The sequence below is a fragment of the Pseudorasbora parva genome, chromosome 7 (assembly GCF_024679245.1).
Source record: "Pseudorasbora parva isolate DD20220531a chromosome 7, ASM2467924v1, whole genome shotgun sequence".
NCBI classification, from domain to species: domain Eukaryota; kingdom Metazoa; phylum Chordata; class Actinopteri; order Cypriniformes; family Gobionidae; genus Pseudorasbora; species Pseudorasbora parva.
In genome coordinates, this window is record NC_090178.1 from 38,081,067 (window position 1) to 38,098,295 (window position 17,229).

The 17,229-nt window shown below is 38.4% G+C and overlaps 1 protein-coding gene across 4 annotated transcripts in view; it reads left to right on the forward strand.

The window, feature by feature from the left end:
* Positions 1-17,229, forward strand: part of enpp2 (ectonucleotide pyrophosphatase/phosphodiesterase 2) — an 84,616-nt gene that overhangs the window by 47,271 nt on the left and 20,116 nt on the right. For 2 of the 4 annotated variants that reach the window (XM_067449234.1, XM_067449235.1), the window contains exons 20-22: positions 4,488-4,627; positions 4,742-4,877; positions 5,843-5,920. In XM_067449234.1, the coding sequence (XP_067305335.1) occupies positions 4,488-4,627; positions 4,742-4,877; positions 5,843-5,920 (354 nt within the window). Of the gene's footprint in view, positions 1-4,487; positions 4,628-4,741; positions 4,949-5,842; positions 5,921-14,613; positions 14,731-17,229 lie in introns of all 4 variants that reach the window. The other 2 variants (XM_067449236.1, XR_010906481.1) reach the window with 2 other exon arrangements.

The window sequence follows — 17,229 nt, forward strand, 5'->3', positions numbered from 1 at the left end:
ACAAAATATAAAAATTAGTATAATTTATTTTACAGTGCATTTATTTAAATATATATATATATATATATATATATATATATATATATATATATATATATGTTTATTACTGTCATAGGAATAATAATGATATCAAATTATTATTATTAATAGTAAGAGACAGAGGTCCACCCCCCACAGTCTCACAAAATTCTGTGGAAAACACTGAAGAATAAATGTCATGGTGAGTTTGTTCCAACAACAACAAAAAATACAACAAAGAACGCTCAGGTGATCACAGGAGGATGCAAAAATCACCACGTACAACATAAGCCCTATTCGGATGATGGTTGTTTCTCGTGGACGTCCATAAAAAATAAATTTGCATGCCACCTCAGTGATAAAACTCTGAACGATTGATGATTTACTCACTGTGTGTAATGCTCAGGTTCTAGGGAAGATGAAGATAACACAGGGTTTATAAATAAATTACAAATAATGCGAAAGAGTGTGCTCGTAGGGGGGAGCCCTGGGGGGAGCAGCCCTAGGGGTGGAGATCTGAAGCAAGCTGGAGAATCGCAAATCAATAGTGCAGGGTTGACGACTGACCAAGGCGGAGTCGGAGGGATGAGGGAACCTGGTGGAGCTGCAAGGTCAAGGGTTTCTGGTGGTGCAGAAGTGTGGAAGGCCCTGTCCCAAATGGCACACTTCATGTGCACTTTCGGTCTTGTGGACTTACAATGGCCATTGCGTGCGCGTGTCCGTTAAGTCCACAAGACCCTAGGGTGTCCCAATCGTCATTTAAGCTTAAAGAAGGGTGCTCGTGAGGGTGCCCTCGATGCGCACTTCAGCTGGGCTGTAATGGGTGCTGTCATCACAGGCTCCATGCTAACAGCGGATGGAAGCGCTCTGTCTGCGGGGGGCTCAGGTCATCACCGTGGTGTGGGGTGTTAATAGGCTGTGCTCTGGGTCAGCTTGCGAGGTGTATGTGGGTTGTCGCTGGATGAGGCTGTTGTCATCCTCTATTTGTCCACAGCGCAAAGTTGATGGAACTCCTCAGGGTCCAGGAGGGATTGCCGCGGAGCATGACAAAATGGAGATCTTTGTCCAGACCACACCGAAATCCTTCCATCAAACAGACATCATCACAGGTGGTGTGATGACAGATGTCAAGGAACAGCTCCAAGTCTCTGCTGCTCTAAAAAACTAAAACTGTTACTCCATTAAAAGGTGATTACCCCTTGTTGGAGCAACATTAATAGAAGCAATCTCAATTGCCTTTCTTCTCATTTTTGGTACAGTATTCTGTAATGCTCAGGTTCTAGGAAAATAAAGATGAAGATAACGCAGGATTTTTTAATAAGATACAATTAATAAAATACAAGTAGCAAGCCAACATGCAAAACAGTGTGCTCATGCACAGACAATACCGGACAATGTACTGAAAACAAGCAGGAGCTTAAAGGGTAACTTCAGCGATTAACATATGGCTTTGTATCAGTAGAAACCCTGGAGTATATTCGAATGATCGTGCTTCCTCCCCTCATATCCTCCTGAGACAATGCATTTTATTTCTGGAAAAAATCCTCAGATTACACAAATATCATCAATTTGCATCATCATAGGAATTTTTGTCCAGAGGCTAAAGACTACATCCAGCAGAGGGAGCTATTTCTGCATGTTTTCAAACTGCACATGGGTGGTGGGAGAATCACAGCACTCAGCTTGGGCAGCCGCAGGCATTCATGTAAACAGAGCGGCCGGCGGAGAAAAGTGAGTGCTTCAACTTCTCAAATTAATTCCTATGAAAGTTAAGCTTCCAACGGCATGAACTGAAAATGTGCCAGACTGAACACGCGCTGTGAATGTATGTGTGGTCATGATTACCTCAGCTCTCATCAGGAGAGCTCATTCAGCTCGTTCATCACGATGCATGTAATCTGACTCCTGCTGCGTTTGTGCTGTGAAACAGACTCTTATTTACATGAGGTAAATATAATGCTGCTTGGTTAGTTTAACGTTTAACGTAGCCTATATAATTGCTTCTGTAGCCTAACAATGGCCCATTTGAAATGTGTTACGTGCTTTTTTTTCTCTGTCTCTTTTAAACTGAGACTGTGGTTGTAAATACTTTTCAGCATTTCAGTAATAAAAGTGTAGGCTAGATCTTTAAAATGCATTCCAATAACCACAATGGAGGGTAAGCATCGACATCACTTTCCCGCCGGAACACGCCCCCTCAGCCAGGGGGTGAGTGGCAGAAGAGCTGCTGCGTGACTGGAGTTAATAGAGGAATACGTGAGTATAGAGCAAACAATTATCAGTTTAAAATAAAGGTTGGGTCAGTGTATTGAAACATGTATGTGTCTGCTTGGAGTGGAAAACAAAAGTTTTATTCAAATTCTGAATTTTGAATTTTAGACCTATTAATATATATATATATATATATATATATATATATATATATATATATATATATATATATATATATATATATATATATATATATATATATATAATATAATATAATATATAAAATTATATCGCCTAGACAGCACACAAGGAGCGCTCCCTTTATAATCACTAAAAGCTGTGACTCATTGCAATCAAGTGCAAACCAATGCTGCCTTTTTGCCACTCAGTTAGGCTTAATCGCAGTCACTCCAGCTGATGGTGACGTCACATGCATATCCTCTATAACTGGTGCTACGGTGCTCTGCAGTAGTCAAAAAGGATATAAACTGTGAATTTTGAAGTGAAAACTCAGAGATGTGGATTCATATGGCAATTGAATTACCACACAACCTTGTTTGTCAAAAAACAGTAGGTTATTCGGCCAGAGATTTTTACACGGATGGTGGAAGACTGACCAACTGACATTCTGGATTTGGACGACAAAAAAATCACAGAATAGCCCTTGTAAATTATGAAAATACCTTACGACCCCATGAGAAACAATTACCAACTGAATAGGGCTATAGACGACACCTAACAAAGAACTGAATGAACTGAGGGAAGCTAATTAAAAAAAAAAAAAAAAAAAAACGGAAGAGTTGTGTAATTCAAATTAGTAACCATAGAAACAAACTAGTGGTGGAGAAATGGGAACAAAGGAAACTGGAACTAAAAAAATACACAAAAACATTGTAATCCACATTATTCAACCACTTTGATGTAAGTCTTCTCAGAGGTGGTAAAAGTACTCAAAAGTTATACTCGAGTGAAAGTATATATACCTAAATAAAAAAATACTCCAGTAAAAGTAGAAAGTCCTCCATTCAAACATCACTTGAGTAAAAGTACAAAAGTATCAGGTTTAAAACGTACTCAAGTACCGAAAGTAAAAAGTAAATATTCAAATTAACTGTAAATATCAATAATTAAGCAGATAAAATCTTTTGGGACTGATATGCAATGCTTTAATTGAACAAATTATAAGATTAGATACTGCAATTAAGAATTTGTTAGATTTGCAATTAATAAGAGACAATGAAGCACCTTAACGCAGTATAGAGGTTAAACTTAAAATAGACATGTTCCAAAACATTAGCTCCATAAAACAGATGAGGAGCAAGATATTATTAACTAATTCAAAATTAATTCAAAAGCCATAACCACAATGACATATTACGTAACAATTAGTTAATAGTCATGTGCCTCAACAAGTAAAGTCATACTATAATTTTGCCAATTGTTATGATTAATGATGAATTAAACAGACAACTGAGAGTCAGAATGCATGGCTTTGAATAGCCTACATGAATTTACATTATTAGTTAATGTAATATGTTATTAGGGAATTAATGATGTCATATTTAATTAATAGCAATTCATATATTACTTAATCTATTAATCATAGAGAATGTTCATTAGTTGCTGATGCAGTAATCATTAATAAATGGTTTAGTTCTTCATTAGTAATACATTAACTCATGATTATCTGTGCATTAGTTAGGCATGAATTATAATAGTGCACCTGTATTGTAAAATGTTACCGATGTTTTCATAGTAAATAGTGTGCCGCAAAATAAAAAGTTGGGGAAACACTGAGCTAACGTAAGTGTGGCAAACCTGACTTGTCAGCCTTGTCAAGTCTATAGGCTACCCGACTGGATCATCCATGACCGACCAGACCGGTTTGGAAATCAAGTGTAATAAATACTTAATACTTGGAGCAGGCATGGGGAAATGTATTGGAGTAAAAAGTAAACTTTGCCTTTAATAGTGTAGTGGAGTAAGAGTAAAAGTAGATGCAAATAAAATATACTCAAGTAAAGTACAGATCCCTGAAAAAAATACTTAAGTAAAGTATCAAAGTATTTTTACTTGATTACTTACCACCCCTGAGTCTTCTGAACAAAAAGTATTCTGAAAATGTTTAGTTTTGTGGGATTTTAATTGATAATGTAATGGAGTAATAGTATTATATAGTTGATATGGTATGGAGTAATATTTTGTCATTCTATTTTTATATGAAGAGATTACCTTTGCTTCCTTTTGTCCATTTTTAGACAGCAAGAATCTTCCTTACGGTCGTCCAGCTGCCATGTTCCGCACCAAATACTGCATCCTTCATCATAGTGACTATATTAGCGGCTACAGTGAAGCTTTGTCTATGCCTCTCTGGACATCTTTTACTGTATCTAAGCAGGTGCAATTGACAAAATTATGTTAGTTTATAGTCAATTCCCAAAAAATAAACTGTTGACTGTTGTATTAACTGTTGGCTGAGTCTAAATTTGACTGTGTGGCTTTTCTGTTGCAGGTAGATTTCACCCCTCTGACTGAGGCTCTGAGTAACTGTGTTCGGCCTGATATTAGAGTTCCTCCAGCCTACAGTCAGTCCTGCTCAAGCTACCGTGCAGACAAACACATCTCCTACAGCTTCCTCTATCCACCTCGTGAGGCTTCCATTTCTCTTTATAGCGAAGGAAAACAAACACAAAACTGTGTCTAAGGATAAAATTAAAATGTATTTCTCAATTTATTTAATTTTTTCAAATTTAAATTATATCTTGTCTAGACTAGGCCGGGGGATTGTTATTAGTACATAGTTTTTAGCAGTGTTGGGGAAAGTTCATTTGAAAAGTAATGCATTCCAATATTGCGTTACTCCCTTAAATAGTAACTAATTGTGTTATTTAGTTACTTTTTAAAAAAAGTAATGAGTTACGTTACTTTTGCGTTACTTTTTTCACCTGGGCTGGGCTTGTTTTATATATAACAAAAAAGTTTTATTTTTGAGCAAAAGTAAAGACCCGTTCACACCAAAAGTTAAATAAAAAGCCTCAGGTAACACTTACTTCACCAGTAAAAACAAAAGTAATTTTTGCGTATGGTTTAACTGAATCATCAGCAAGTACATTGGCAATAAAGTGAGATTGAATGCATACAAATATGTGATTTATTTAACATTTAAATAATTGTAGGTTTGCATTTTACAGATTTTATTAATTTTGAGGAATACTTTTTTTTTTGTGTGTGTGTGCAAATGATATTAGTAAAGGCACGCTCACATTTAGCCTAGAATTACAATAAGCATTGTTTACACACAATGACTCCACACTTACAATTTTGGTATATTACAATATTGGGACAAGAGAGCTGTCAGTCCATAAATGGGAAAACATGGTAACAAGCATTACTTATTTATAAAAGTAACTCAGATATTTAGTTGTACATTTTAAAAGTAATGCATTACTTTACTAGTTACTTGAAAAAGTAATCTGATTACATAACTCAAGTTACTTGTAATTAGTTACTCCCAACACTGGTTTTTAGTGTGTTTTAGTTTTTTTTTTTTCACACAAAATTGTCTACTGATGTCTATTATTATTATTTATTTTTTCCATTATCCATTTGACAGAGCTTTCCTCCACTTTGGAACCAAGATATGATGCTGTTCTCATTACCAATACTGTACCAATGTATCCAGCATTCAAACGTAAGTGTTGCTTTAATGCTTGCATTGATTGATTTAATTATCACAATTTAAAGGTCTTAAAGTCTCTCTATATTATTATTATTATTATTATTATTATTATTATTATTATTATTATTATTATTATTATTATTATTATTATTATTATTATTATTATGTGAATGCATGTTATAGGTATTTTGGTAAACAAATCATCAGTGCATATCTTTCTTTTCCTTTTGTTTATTTTTTATGTTAATTTAAATGTTAATTCTGGACCTTCTAGTGAAATGTGTTTGCTTGATCATATAATTAAGGGGGAAGAGGGAAACCAATACAAAACAATTTAAGAGGGAAAGATTTGATGTGCTGTTTATATCTGAAAGTTTGATTGAGCTCTTAGATTACCCACTATCTGTAAAAAATTAAATAAAATAAAAAATAAATTTACAAATATAAGCATAAAGTTGGAGAAGGAAGGAGGAGGGATGCTGGAGAAACATCATCAGTGGTTGGTAGGTTAAGTTACTGCTTTTATACCCTTGTAATGTGATTGGTAGAATTAATGAACAAGCTCCTCATCTGAACTTCATTTAGTGTGCTTAAACCCTACCCCTGCAAGCTCGTGTTCATCTGCCTTCATTTTTGCACACCCAAATTTCACAATCTAATCAACAACTGATAGATAAAAAGTCCCATTCTACATTTAAAAAAAAAAAAAAAAATTGATAATCAATTACACTCAGTTTGAATGCCATAATTAAAAAAAAATAATAATCTGTTGCTACTTCCGTTTCATTGAGACTTTAATAGATTACATACTTTATACATATACGAGTACTTCGGTGCTGGGAAGATGAATCTGTATTTAAACTGGGTCATTAATGTAGTAGAAATGTGTTGTTGTTTTTTTTTGGTGCTGAGAAAAGACAGAAAATGTATTTATGTCTCATGGGGATAAAAGCCAACAATTCCCAGAATGCTTCGCTGCCCTACGAGGCCACTCCCAAAGCCACCGCTACTAGATTACTGAATCATTTGCCACCACGGCCGCGTTCATTTTCATAAAATAAGTTCAGTTAGAAAACAGACACTACAATTAAAAACTGAACGTGTCTGTTCAATATGTGGTTTAGCCGCTGAGGAAGTGTCACAGCCCAAAACGCTGCAGGAGTCAGATTACATTAACAGTCATGGATGAGCTTGTGATGAGAGCTGAGGTAAACGCGTCCGTGGCATTGAATCACAGCGCATGTTCAGTCTGGCGCTTTTTCAGTTCATGCCTTTGAAAGCTTAACTTTCATAGGAATTAGTTTGAGAAGTTGAAAGACTGACTTTTCTCCGCTGGCTGCACCGTTTACATGAATGCCTGCAGGCTGCAGCTGCAAGCTGAGTGCTGTGACTGTTATCTTCCATCCGCCACGTGTGAGTTGAAAACATGTGGAAATGGCTCCCTCTGCTGGCTGTAGTTTTTAGCCTCCGGGCAAAAATTCCTCAGATCGGAGGAATTTTTCCAGAAATAAAATGCATAAATCTTTTGTCTCAGCGGGATATGAGCGGGAGAAGCACAATCATTTGAATATACTCAAGGGTTTCTACTGATCCAAAGATATATGCTAATCGTTGAAGTAACCCTTTAATACATACATACTTGAGCTTAAAATAAGTCCTGTATTATTAAAGGGTTACTTCAGCGATTAAGCAAATGGCTTTGTATCAGTAGAAATGGGGAGAATGTTCAAATGATCATGCTTCCTCCCCACATATCCCCCCTTAGACAAGAGATGTATGTATTTTATTTATGAAAAAAATCCTCAGATGACGCAAATATCGTCAATTTGACAATTCACCATGACGTCACAACAGTAATAGACGTTCTTCCGGGTGGCAAAAGCCGAAGTGTTCCTATGGCAACCCTAGTAAATTGCTTGGAATTCAGACAAAGTTTACATGATTATTGAGGGATTGATTAACTAATTCAAGAGATAGCAATAAATTAATTTCCTAACCTTGGTCTAGTAGATATAGCGCTAGTCTACTTCCATCATTTTTAATTGAGCCTCAGTCTTCCATTGAGTTATTTTAGTGACTGTTGCTGTTTGACTTAAGCCCTATTCGGACTGGATTAGATTAACATGGGGACGTGGGGGTAAAGTAATTATTACCAGAGGTTCTCAGTGATTTTAGTCCCGTCCGAATGTGCCATCTCGGTAATCATTACAGACAATGTCAGTAAAGATAACCGAGACTTTTACCTTCTGTAAAAAGGTCTGGAAAAATGACCTTGGGTAATACTAATCCCGTTCGAATAGACCTGCTGTAAAAATGTATGGTAAAATCCCATCATTTCCTGTTTAAAAGTTTTTAAAAAAGCGCATTTTACAACCTTGGAGGCGCTTGAAGCATTCGGTTGCGTTGTAGGTGGTGGGACAAATCTGTGGAAAATGTCCAGTATTTTCCGCATATCATTTAAAGCAAAAAGAAGATCAAAAGCACTTATTAGAGGCACAACACATATTAGCTCTAGGAAAGTGTCTATTACCAACATAATCCAATCAGAATCGTTAGACTGGACCTAACTGTTTATTAAAACACACATATATATTGGAGACGGAGTTCAGAATGGCGCTCAGGTTGTGTGTTTGCTCATGTTATAACGGTAACGTCATACGCACATGACGTCAAGGAGGTGCGTAAAGCGAGTTACTCCTCCCACTTCTGCTAGTTTTACTGACATGTCTTATCCCGTGCGAATTGGCCATTAATATTACAGACGTCCTGAGGTAAAATGACTTTACCCCCATGTCCCCATGTTAAACTAATCCAGTCCGAATAGGGCTTTACAATATGTTAGGCTCTGGTAGTTGGTCTATTTCCCTGTTATGTAACAAAGGGTTATGATCGTTTTATGTTTCTCGGATCGGATGGCACAGAAATTAGCTTCTGATGGTGAAAAGGATAGCGAGTTGTAGACTAGTTCTACTCAGCTAACGTTAGGCATTCACTCAAACTAAACTTGCGGTGATTATGAAACCAATGTGGTACACACATCAATCATCCATCAGCAGTAGCCTACAACGTTTTGCTTTTCCTATTCCTTCCATTTACAGAAGCCTACATGACACTAGAAGTTCTGTCTCTTCTTTGTATAATACTTTTACTTCAGGCAGTGACTGGCAATGAGTTTGATCTTCAAAAGAGACCTTAAGTTTACAAATATTATATTCTCGAATTTCTCCAGCTGAAGAAAATTATGCTCTGCTATGATTTTGTAGATGGACCGTTTTGAGAATACTTCTCTGTAGCACTAATTTTGATGACGTCCACTCACTTTTACCTCCTCACCCACAGGTTTCGCTGGATATAACTTTTTTTGTTTGGAAGGAAATTAATACAATCCTACTCCTTTTGCATCATAACGGGGCAACCCCAAACACAACATGTTTTTTTTTAATCATAGTTTCAACTTAAATCAACAATGTTTTTAACTGTGTAACTATTTACAGTAGCCGGCTGGATCTCTTCAGTTGGTCAGTATAAGCCGCTCGCGTTCAGCCACCCGGAAGTATCTTGGTGCCGATTTTTTAAAAACATTCTGAAATCCCGTATTTGCATCATCGGAACATTTGTTGACCAGAGGCTCAAGACTTAGAGGGATCCATTTCTGCATGTTTTCAATCCACGCAGGGGGAGTGGGATAGCACTCACAGCACTCAGGCTCAGGCAGCCGCAGGCATTCATGTAAACAGGGCTGTGCGTTGCAAAGTGAGTGTTTAAACATTTCAAATGAATTCCTATGAAATTTAAGCTTCCAAAAGTATAAACTAAAAAAACGTGCCAGACAGAACACGCGCTGTGAATGTATGCTACGGACACGGTTACCTCAGCGCTCATCAGGAGAGCTCATTCAGCTCATTCATCACGATGAATGTAATCTGACTCCTGCAGCGTTTGTGACACTCGCTCGGTTCATTCACATTTTATTGCAGTGTCTGTTTTGAACTGAACTGATTTTATGACAATTAACATGTTTGGCAATTGATCGAGTAATCCAGTAGCGCTCTAGCCTGGTTAAAACCAGACCATTCTTAGTAGTAACTGAGTTATGGTTTGGCAAAGATTCATAGACAAATAATTTCCAATGGGTCATCACCAACGGACGATGGCGTTAGCAGAGCAATGGAGAAACATCTGAGACAGCAATTCTCTGTTTGGGATTTCGAGGAAGATGGTGTAATGGCTTCTGGCAACTTTTGCAATTGTTTTAAAAGAAATATGATAATAGCTGGTGTCCATCGCCACTCCATATTTTTACATGTCTACCAGATCTAGTGTGAGGTAATTAGCACAGAAAGGCCAGATACAGGGCTGCTGTGTGGTGTTAGCACATGATCACACTCCCCATCCTCCTCATAAAAGTAGCTGGTGTAATCCACATCTGTTAGCCGAGTGTTGTTCTTTGATCGGGTTTTAGTGAAAAGGAAAAGTTTGAATCACTTAAAACAGATGCGATAGCTGATTCGAACAAGTGATGTTCCATGGCGGCATCCTGCTTCGCTGTCGCTGAGCTGTCATTGTGTAAAGCCCAGTTTAATTACAAAGCTTAGTTACAAATTTAGTTTAAGGCCCATCAGAGGTAATGTTAATAAAATGAAATTCACCTACTACACCCTAATATGAAATGAAATAATAAAACGGGTGCTGTCATTTATAGATTTTAAATAATTCATTAGATAAAAAAATGCACTTGGTGCCAAATTTACTAATAGTTTGTGCTAGTACAAACCCTCCTTTGGCATTAAAATTACTGTCAGGATTTACTAAAAACACAGTCAAAGAATTGTGATGAGAAGGCATGTATACAATATAAGGCATGTAATTTTTAAGAATGACCTTATTATATGGAGTTAAAGTGACTGAATGCATGGAGCTCAAAGCATAGATCAGGCAGACAATGTCGTGACAGCCATCTTATCAGCTAATACTTAGCTGATCCATAACTCCTCCCATGACCAATTAATCAAGGAGTAAGTCCATCTGTTCACTCACTTGCTGTAGTCTGTTACACAGACATGTGTTAAACCAGCTTCAGTTCACACAGACACGCGTTAAACCAGCTATAAGCTGTCACACTACTTCAAGCATGCAAAATTTATTCGGACACTGCAACGTTCGTGATATGACATTGCTCTCTTAGCATCTTTTTTATTAACATGAATTCAGCATATAACAAATGCAGCGAATTTGGAATGCAGCGAAATGCAGAACTTTTCAAGTGAGCGTGTGTTTCCGTTCTGATGCATTTGCATGTGTTGTTAATGGAAGTCAATGGAACAAAAGTTCAGTGTGACCACCCCTTTAGTTTGCACAGACATGCGCTTCAGTCTGTCATACGACATGCATTAGTCCACATCTGATAGCCGAGTGTTGTACTTTGCTCGAGTTTTAACAAAAAGGAAAAGTTAAAACTGCTTATAACAGACACCTGATTTGAACGATCAACTTATAGGCGTGCAATGCTTTTGGGAATTGCCGCCCTGGTCTGTTTTTATCGTGTAAGTAGGTTCATGTGGGCAGCCACGTCATCGCTTTCAAAGGTCAACATTTTGGTCCATTTACACTTAAATTGAACCCTGGTTTTCAAACTAAAAAGGGTCTGCATCGTTTTCGAAAGTCTCCATTTTGAGGTTTGAAAATGCCGGAGTAATGTAAACAACATGTGTAACCATATCAAAAGTTATGCGTTTTTAAACAAAAATGCACTAGTTTAAACAAGGCTGATAATGCTTATCTGATCGTATTGGCTTGCTGTTACCTGTTGTTTGGAAATTGAAAATTGCTTGTTGTTTAAGCTATCTAGCCACATTGGGAAAAAAATGAATCTTGTTTGCAAAGATTGTATTGGTTATTATTGGAAAAATGATTGTTGTTTAAGGCTAAGCTATTTGGAAATATGTTGTTGCTTAAGGATTTTTTGTGTATTATTGGGAACATGCATGTTATTGTGAATATGCATTTGGTTTGGGTTCTAGTTGTAATTGGCAACATGCTATGCTAAGCTATCTGGGTAACAGCAACATGCTTGTTTATTTATAACATGCTGTTGATTAAACAAACTGATTGATATTGAAACATGCTTTTACTCTAGGCTTATTTGGTTATTGGTAGGTTACTCCAAGGTAAATCATGAAGTTACGAATTACATATTCAATAGAGTAATTAAATTACTGTCCAAATTACTAATTATAAAGTAATTATTTAATTACTTATTACTACTTTAATACACTTTTGACAACATACTATAGCTTATTTGGGTACCAGTAACATGCTCATTGCTTAAGAGTCATCTGGTATTGTGAACATGCTTGTTGGTCAATGCTTGTTATTACTGAAAACTGTTGTTGCTCTAGGCTTATCTGATTCACATTGCCAACATGCCATGCCTCAAGTCTATACTGGTATCAGCAACACACTTGTTGCTTAAGGCCATGTAGTAGTTATCGGTAGCATGCTGCTTACAATATGTTTATTATTGCATATTTATAGGAATTATTGTATAGGCTTTTGGTTGTTGCATATGCTGTCCTAAGCTTATCCAGCTATCAGCAACAAGCATTTATTTAATGTTATCTAGTGCTTCTGTGTTGCTTAAGGCTCATCTGGTTGTTATGGGGAACATATTGTTGCTTAAAGCAGTATATGAAGCAGAACGGATTCATGTTCATGGATGAGGAGTGGTTCCATGGTTTATATACAAGTAAACCAGCAACCAAAGGTAACAATGATACAATGCCACTGACAAGCGATGCAATGACATGGACATTATACTGGTTACATGTGAATAGTCAGATTTTTTCTACAGGGCTGCAGATGGTGAAACCTACATTCATAATTATTTTTTATTTTTATGCTAGCATTATTATTATTATTCTCTCAATATCTACAATTAAGCAGACAGCAATCACCTATCTTTAATTAAGCTAACAGTGTTACTTAATTTTTTGTTGGAGGGATAATTATTCAAGCATTATTCATCTCTCTTATGGGGTCTATTCAATGTTATGTCAAGTTACGTCAACTTTATTTATATAGTGGTTTTACAATGACAATTGTTTCAAAGCAGCTTCCCAGTGTCAAACAGGACAATATTGCAACAAAATTTTATTCGGCTGTACAGTCATTCTGGAGAAAACTGTGATGTTATCAGCTTATTTTAATTTATCATATAGTGATAATGTTGGCAGATCAGTATTATAGTTTTTAGAATTAATTAAGACATTATGTCTGTTGTAACGTCAGTTTTCTAGTTATACCCTTACCAATCACATTACAAGAGAACAGAATTCCAGATTATACATTTAAATATCCAATCTCTGTCCGCTGAGACAATAAAGCGTCTGACCATCAGCCTAGATGCAGAGGCCGGCTAAGTTGGACTAAGAATGAGTAAAGAAAAGACCAATCCTTGAGAGTGGGAGAGAAACTCACAGCAAAAGATGAAGGGGGACTCAACAAATCTCAGAAACTGTGACGAAAGTTAAGCCTCACTGTCCTATGCTTGCACAAACACCAGCTTCCAAAGACGCCACCAGGAGTATGCAGGGAAGATCAAAGTCATGGAAACAGACATTCCAAGAAGACCTGAGAAATGGTGTCCAAAGGAAAGAGAATGTGGCCATGTATCAAACACTTTGAAGCATGCTTGTTGCCCACTGTGTCCTGCAATGTCCTGATGATGATAAAGGTGATATCTCTGCAGAGTAAAAAGCTGCTCTCTTTGAATATCAAGGCATGCTACCTCCTCCAACCATTCAGGGAGCTGCAATCAATCTTAGAATAGTCATTGTGTTGTGGGGATTCAAACCTCAGGGAGGTTTGAATCCCCTAATAATAACTGCACATAACTGGGAGTAATAACTGCACAGCACTGGGAGATCCAAGATTGTTTGAATTCAAAACAGAAGTAATAACATTGTTACTGTGTGATATAGTGGGAAGCGTTCTGTGCAGTATTCTGTTATAAACCACAGATATCAGATCAAACAGAGCTGACGTGGAAACCAGAAGAAATCATAGTTGCATGAACAAAGTTAAGTCCACAAATCATAAACATCACCATGGATTTAATGTAGCAACACCCCATAGTATTGTGGAAGAAAGTCATGGTTCGTAAAACCTTTTGAGAGTGAAATGTAAACACTTTTCAAGGGCATTCAAGTGTAGCACTTTTTTCAGCACTTCAAAGCTCTTAATATTATCCAATGTAAGACATGTGTAAGGGAAACATGTCAATTTGGCTCAAAGGGAATTATTAATTCATTTATAGGGAATTTTGAAAGAGTCACTTATTTAACGACCAAGCAAATGACTGGTCCAGTGTTCTTTTGAACAGGCCGTAACTATGAACTCTGCAGCAGATATTAGTATCCAGACAATAGTGAAAACACTATTTAATAGCTAGGTAACATAGATCAAGCTGTTTAGACATTAAATGCGTAAGCATATAACTGTCAGGATATACAAGGAGGCAGAGGTAAGTGAATGCAAACACAGTGTTTATTAAGCATATAAGAGTGCAAGGTGAGTATGCCCTGAATTCAGGTGCAGATTCTGTGATGATCACTCTGTGTTGGGCTGATCACAGGTGCGTATGCTCGCTTCAGATATGTGGATCCTAAGCAGTCACAGTTCAATCATACTTGTCTTTTCTCTTTCAGATGACACCAATATCAAACCAGCTCGAGGGGAACACAGGGAGCTCTGGAGAGCAAAGGGATCACAGCCGGCGGAGAAACAGGCATAAATCCTGGAGACAGTCGGACAATGACACAGAGGTTAGTGTAACTCAGATAAGTATACATTACGTCTTGAGATCTCAGGGAGTATCAGAAGATCAGCAGACATCAGGATAATGTTCTTTTCCTGTCGGAGGTTTGACACTGAACTGGGGCTGTGGTGAGTGTTTTATGTGACTGGTGATGAGGCTGTTGATGGGAAGCAGGTGTGAATGATTAGTATTCTGGGGAGAAAGTGATCGTTGTGTGGTAGAGGGAACTTAGCTTGACTGATCTCTTGACTAATCTCTGACCTTGTAACCTAACATTTTGGGGGTCTACCTCAAGGTCGTGGTGCAGGTTTCCCAGGATGCTGATCATGAAACAGCATTCCAGGATGCTGATCATGTTCATGGAAGCTGATCATGAGATATCATTGTGAGGTACCCATCACCTCCCTTCTGGTCCATAACCCTCCCAATCCACCAGTTACTCAAGTCGACCACCCCGACGTCGGGAGTCCAGTATCTCCTTCACCGTGTAGATGGGCTCAGCTTCAATGTGTGGTATCGGGGGGTTGTCGTCAGGAGCCGGGTCTGCAGAAGGAACAGGTACAGGTAAGTGATGGAGTTTTAGAAGAGAGATGTGAAAGGTGGGATGTATCCGATACTGGACAGGAACTCGAAGTCGGTAGGTGACTGGATTGACTTGTCTCTCGATGGGAATGGACCGATGTACTTTGGGCTCAACTTGTGACAGAGTTGCTGTAAATGGATGTTTCGGGTGGAGAGCCATACCAGTTGCCCAGGTTAGTAGTTGGGATTCTGGCGGCAGTGAGTATCTGAAAATGATTGTTGCGATTTACTGCTTGATAAAGATTATGGTGTGCTTGATTCCAGACTCTCTCACTTTCTTGGAACCATGCATTCACTGCGGGTACTGCTGACGGCTCACCGGACCAGGGGAATAGCGGAGGCTGGTATACCAGCACACATTAGAATGGTGTTAGATTTGTGGATGCCTGCCGGAGGGAGTTTTGGGAATACTCTACCCAAATCAGATATTGGCTCCACAGGTTCTGATTGGAGTGGCAGAAAGTGTGAAGGAATGTTACAAACCCCACTGAGAAGAATGCTCTTCACTGCAGGTGTGAATGATTAGTATTCTGGGGAGAGAGTGATCGTTGTGTGGTAGAGGGAACCAAGCTTGACTGATCTCTTGACTAATCTCTGACCTTGGACCCTGACATTGTGGGGGTATACCTCGAGGTCATGGTGCAGGTTTCCCAGGATTCTGATCATGAAACAGCATCCCAGGATGCTGATCATGTTCACGAAAGCTGATCATGAGATATCAAGGTGAGGTACCCTACACCTCCCTTCTGATCCATAACCCTCCCAATCCACCAGTTACTCAAGTCGACCACCCCGACGTCTGGAGTCCAGTATCTCCTTCACCGTGTAGTTGGGTCAGCTTCAATGTGTGGTATCGAGGGGTTGTCGTCAGGAGCCGGGTCTGCAGAAGGAACAGGTACAGGTAAGTGATGGATTTTTAGAAGAGAGATGTGAAAGGTGGGATGTATCTGATACTGGACAGGAACTCGAAGTTGGTAGGTGACTGGATTGACTTGTCTCTCGATGGGGAATGGACAGATGTACTTTGGGCTCAACTTGTGACAGGGTTGCCGTAAATGGATGTTTCGGGTGGAGAGCCATACCAGTTGGCCAGGTTGGTAGTCTGGATTCTGGCAGCGGTGAGTATCTGAAAATGTTTCTTGCGATTTACCACTTGCTGAAGATTATGGTGTGCTTGATTCCAGACTCTCTCACTGTCTTGGAACCATGCATTGACTGTGGGTACTGCTGATGGCTCACCGGACCAGGGGAATAGCGGAGGCTGATATACCAGCACACATTAGAATGGTGTTAGATTGGTGGATGCCTGCCGGAGGGAGTTTTGGGAATACTCTCCCCAAATCAGATATTGGCTCCACAGGTTCTGATTGGAATGACAGAAAGTGCGAAGGAATGTTACGAACCCCACTGAGAAGAATGCTCTTCAAAGGGGGTGAGCAACATAAAAGGACATGCGAAACAGAAAGTGCCATTGAAAATCATTTATTACTGACCATACGGCGCTCACATGTCAGGTAGTGAATGGAAAGAAACAATATCCACTCAGACATAAACAAACAGACAAAATAATAACAAATATAAGTGAAAGGAAAACATAAGACAAATGTCACAGCTGGTCAGCTACCACAATGTCAGGGTGCACACAAAGCCCATGGGAACACAGGCTGTCAACAAAGGTGTTTCATCCAGTAACGGGGTTCGGTCTGGCGGACAGAATCACATGACAGCACGTGTTCAGTTCCTCGCTCGTCCTTTTTCTCCCCTCATATATCCAACTCCAAATGTCATTAACAAATGAGCGAAAGGTGTACAGGGGCGGAGCTCACCCTCAGAAGAAAATCAAACCACAATCAATAAACAAACACACCCATTATAATATATGAAATGTATTATATAATAATTAGGGCCGGGACTCGATTAAAAA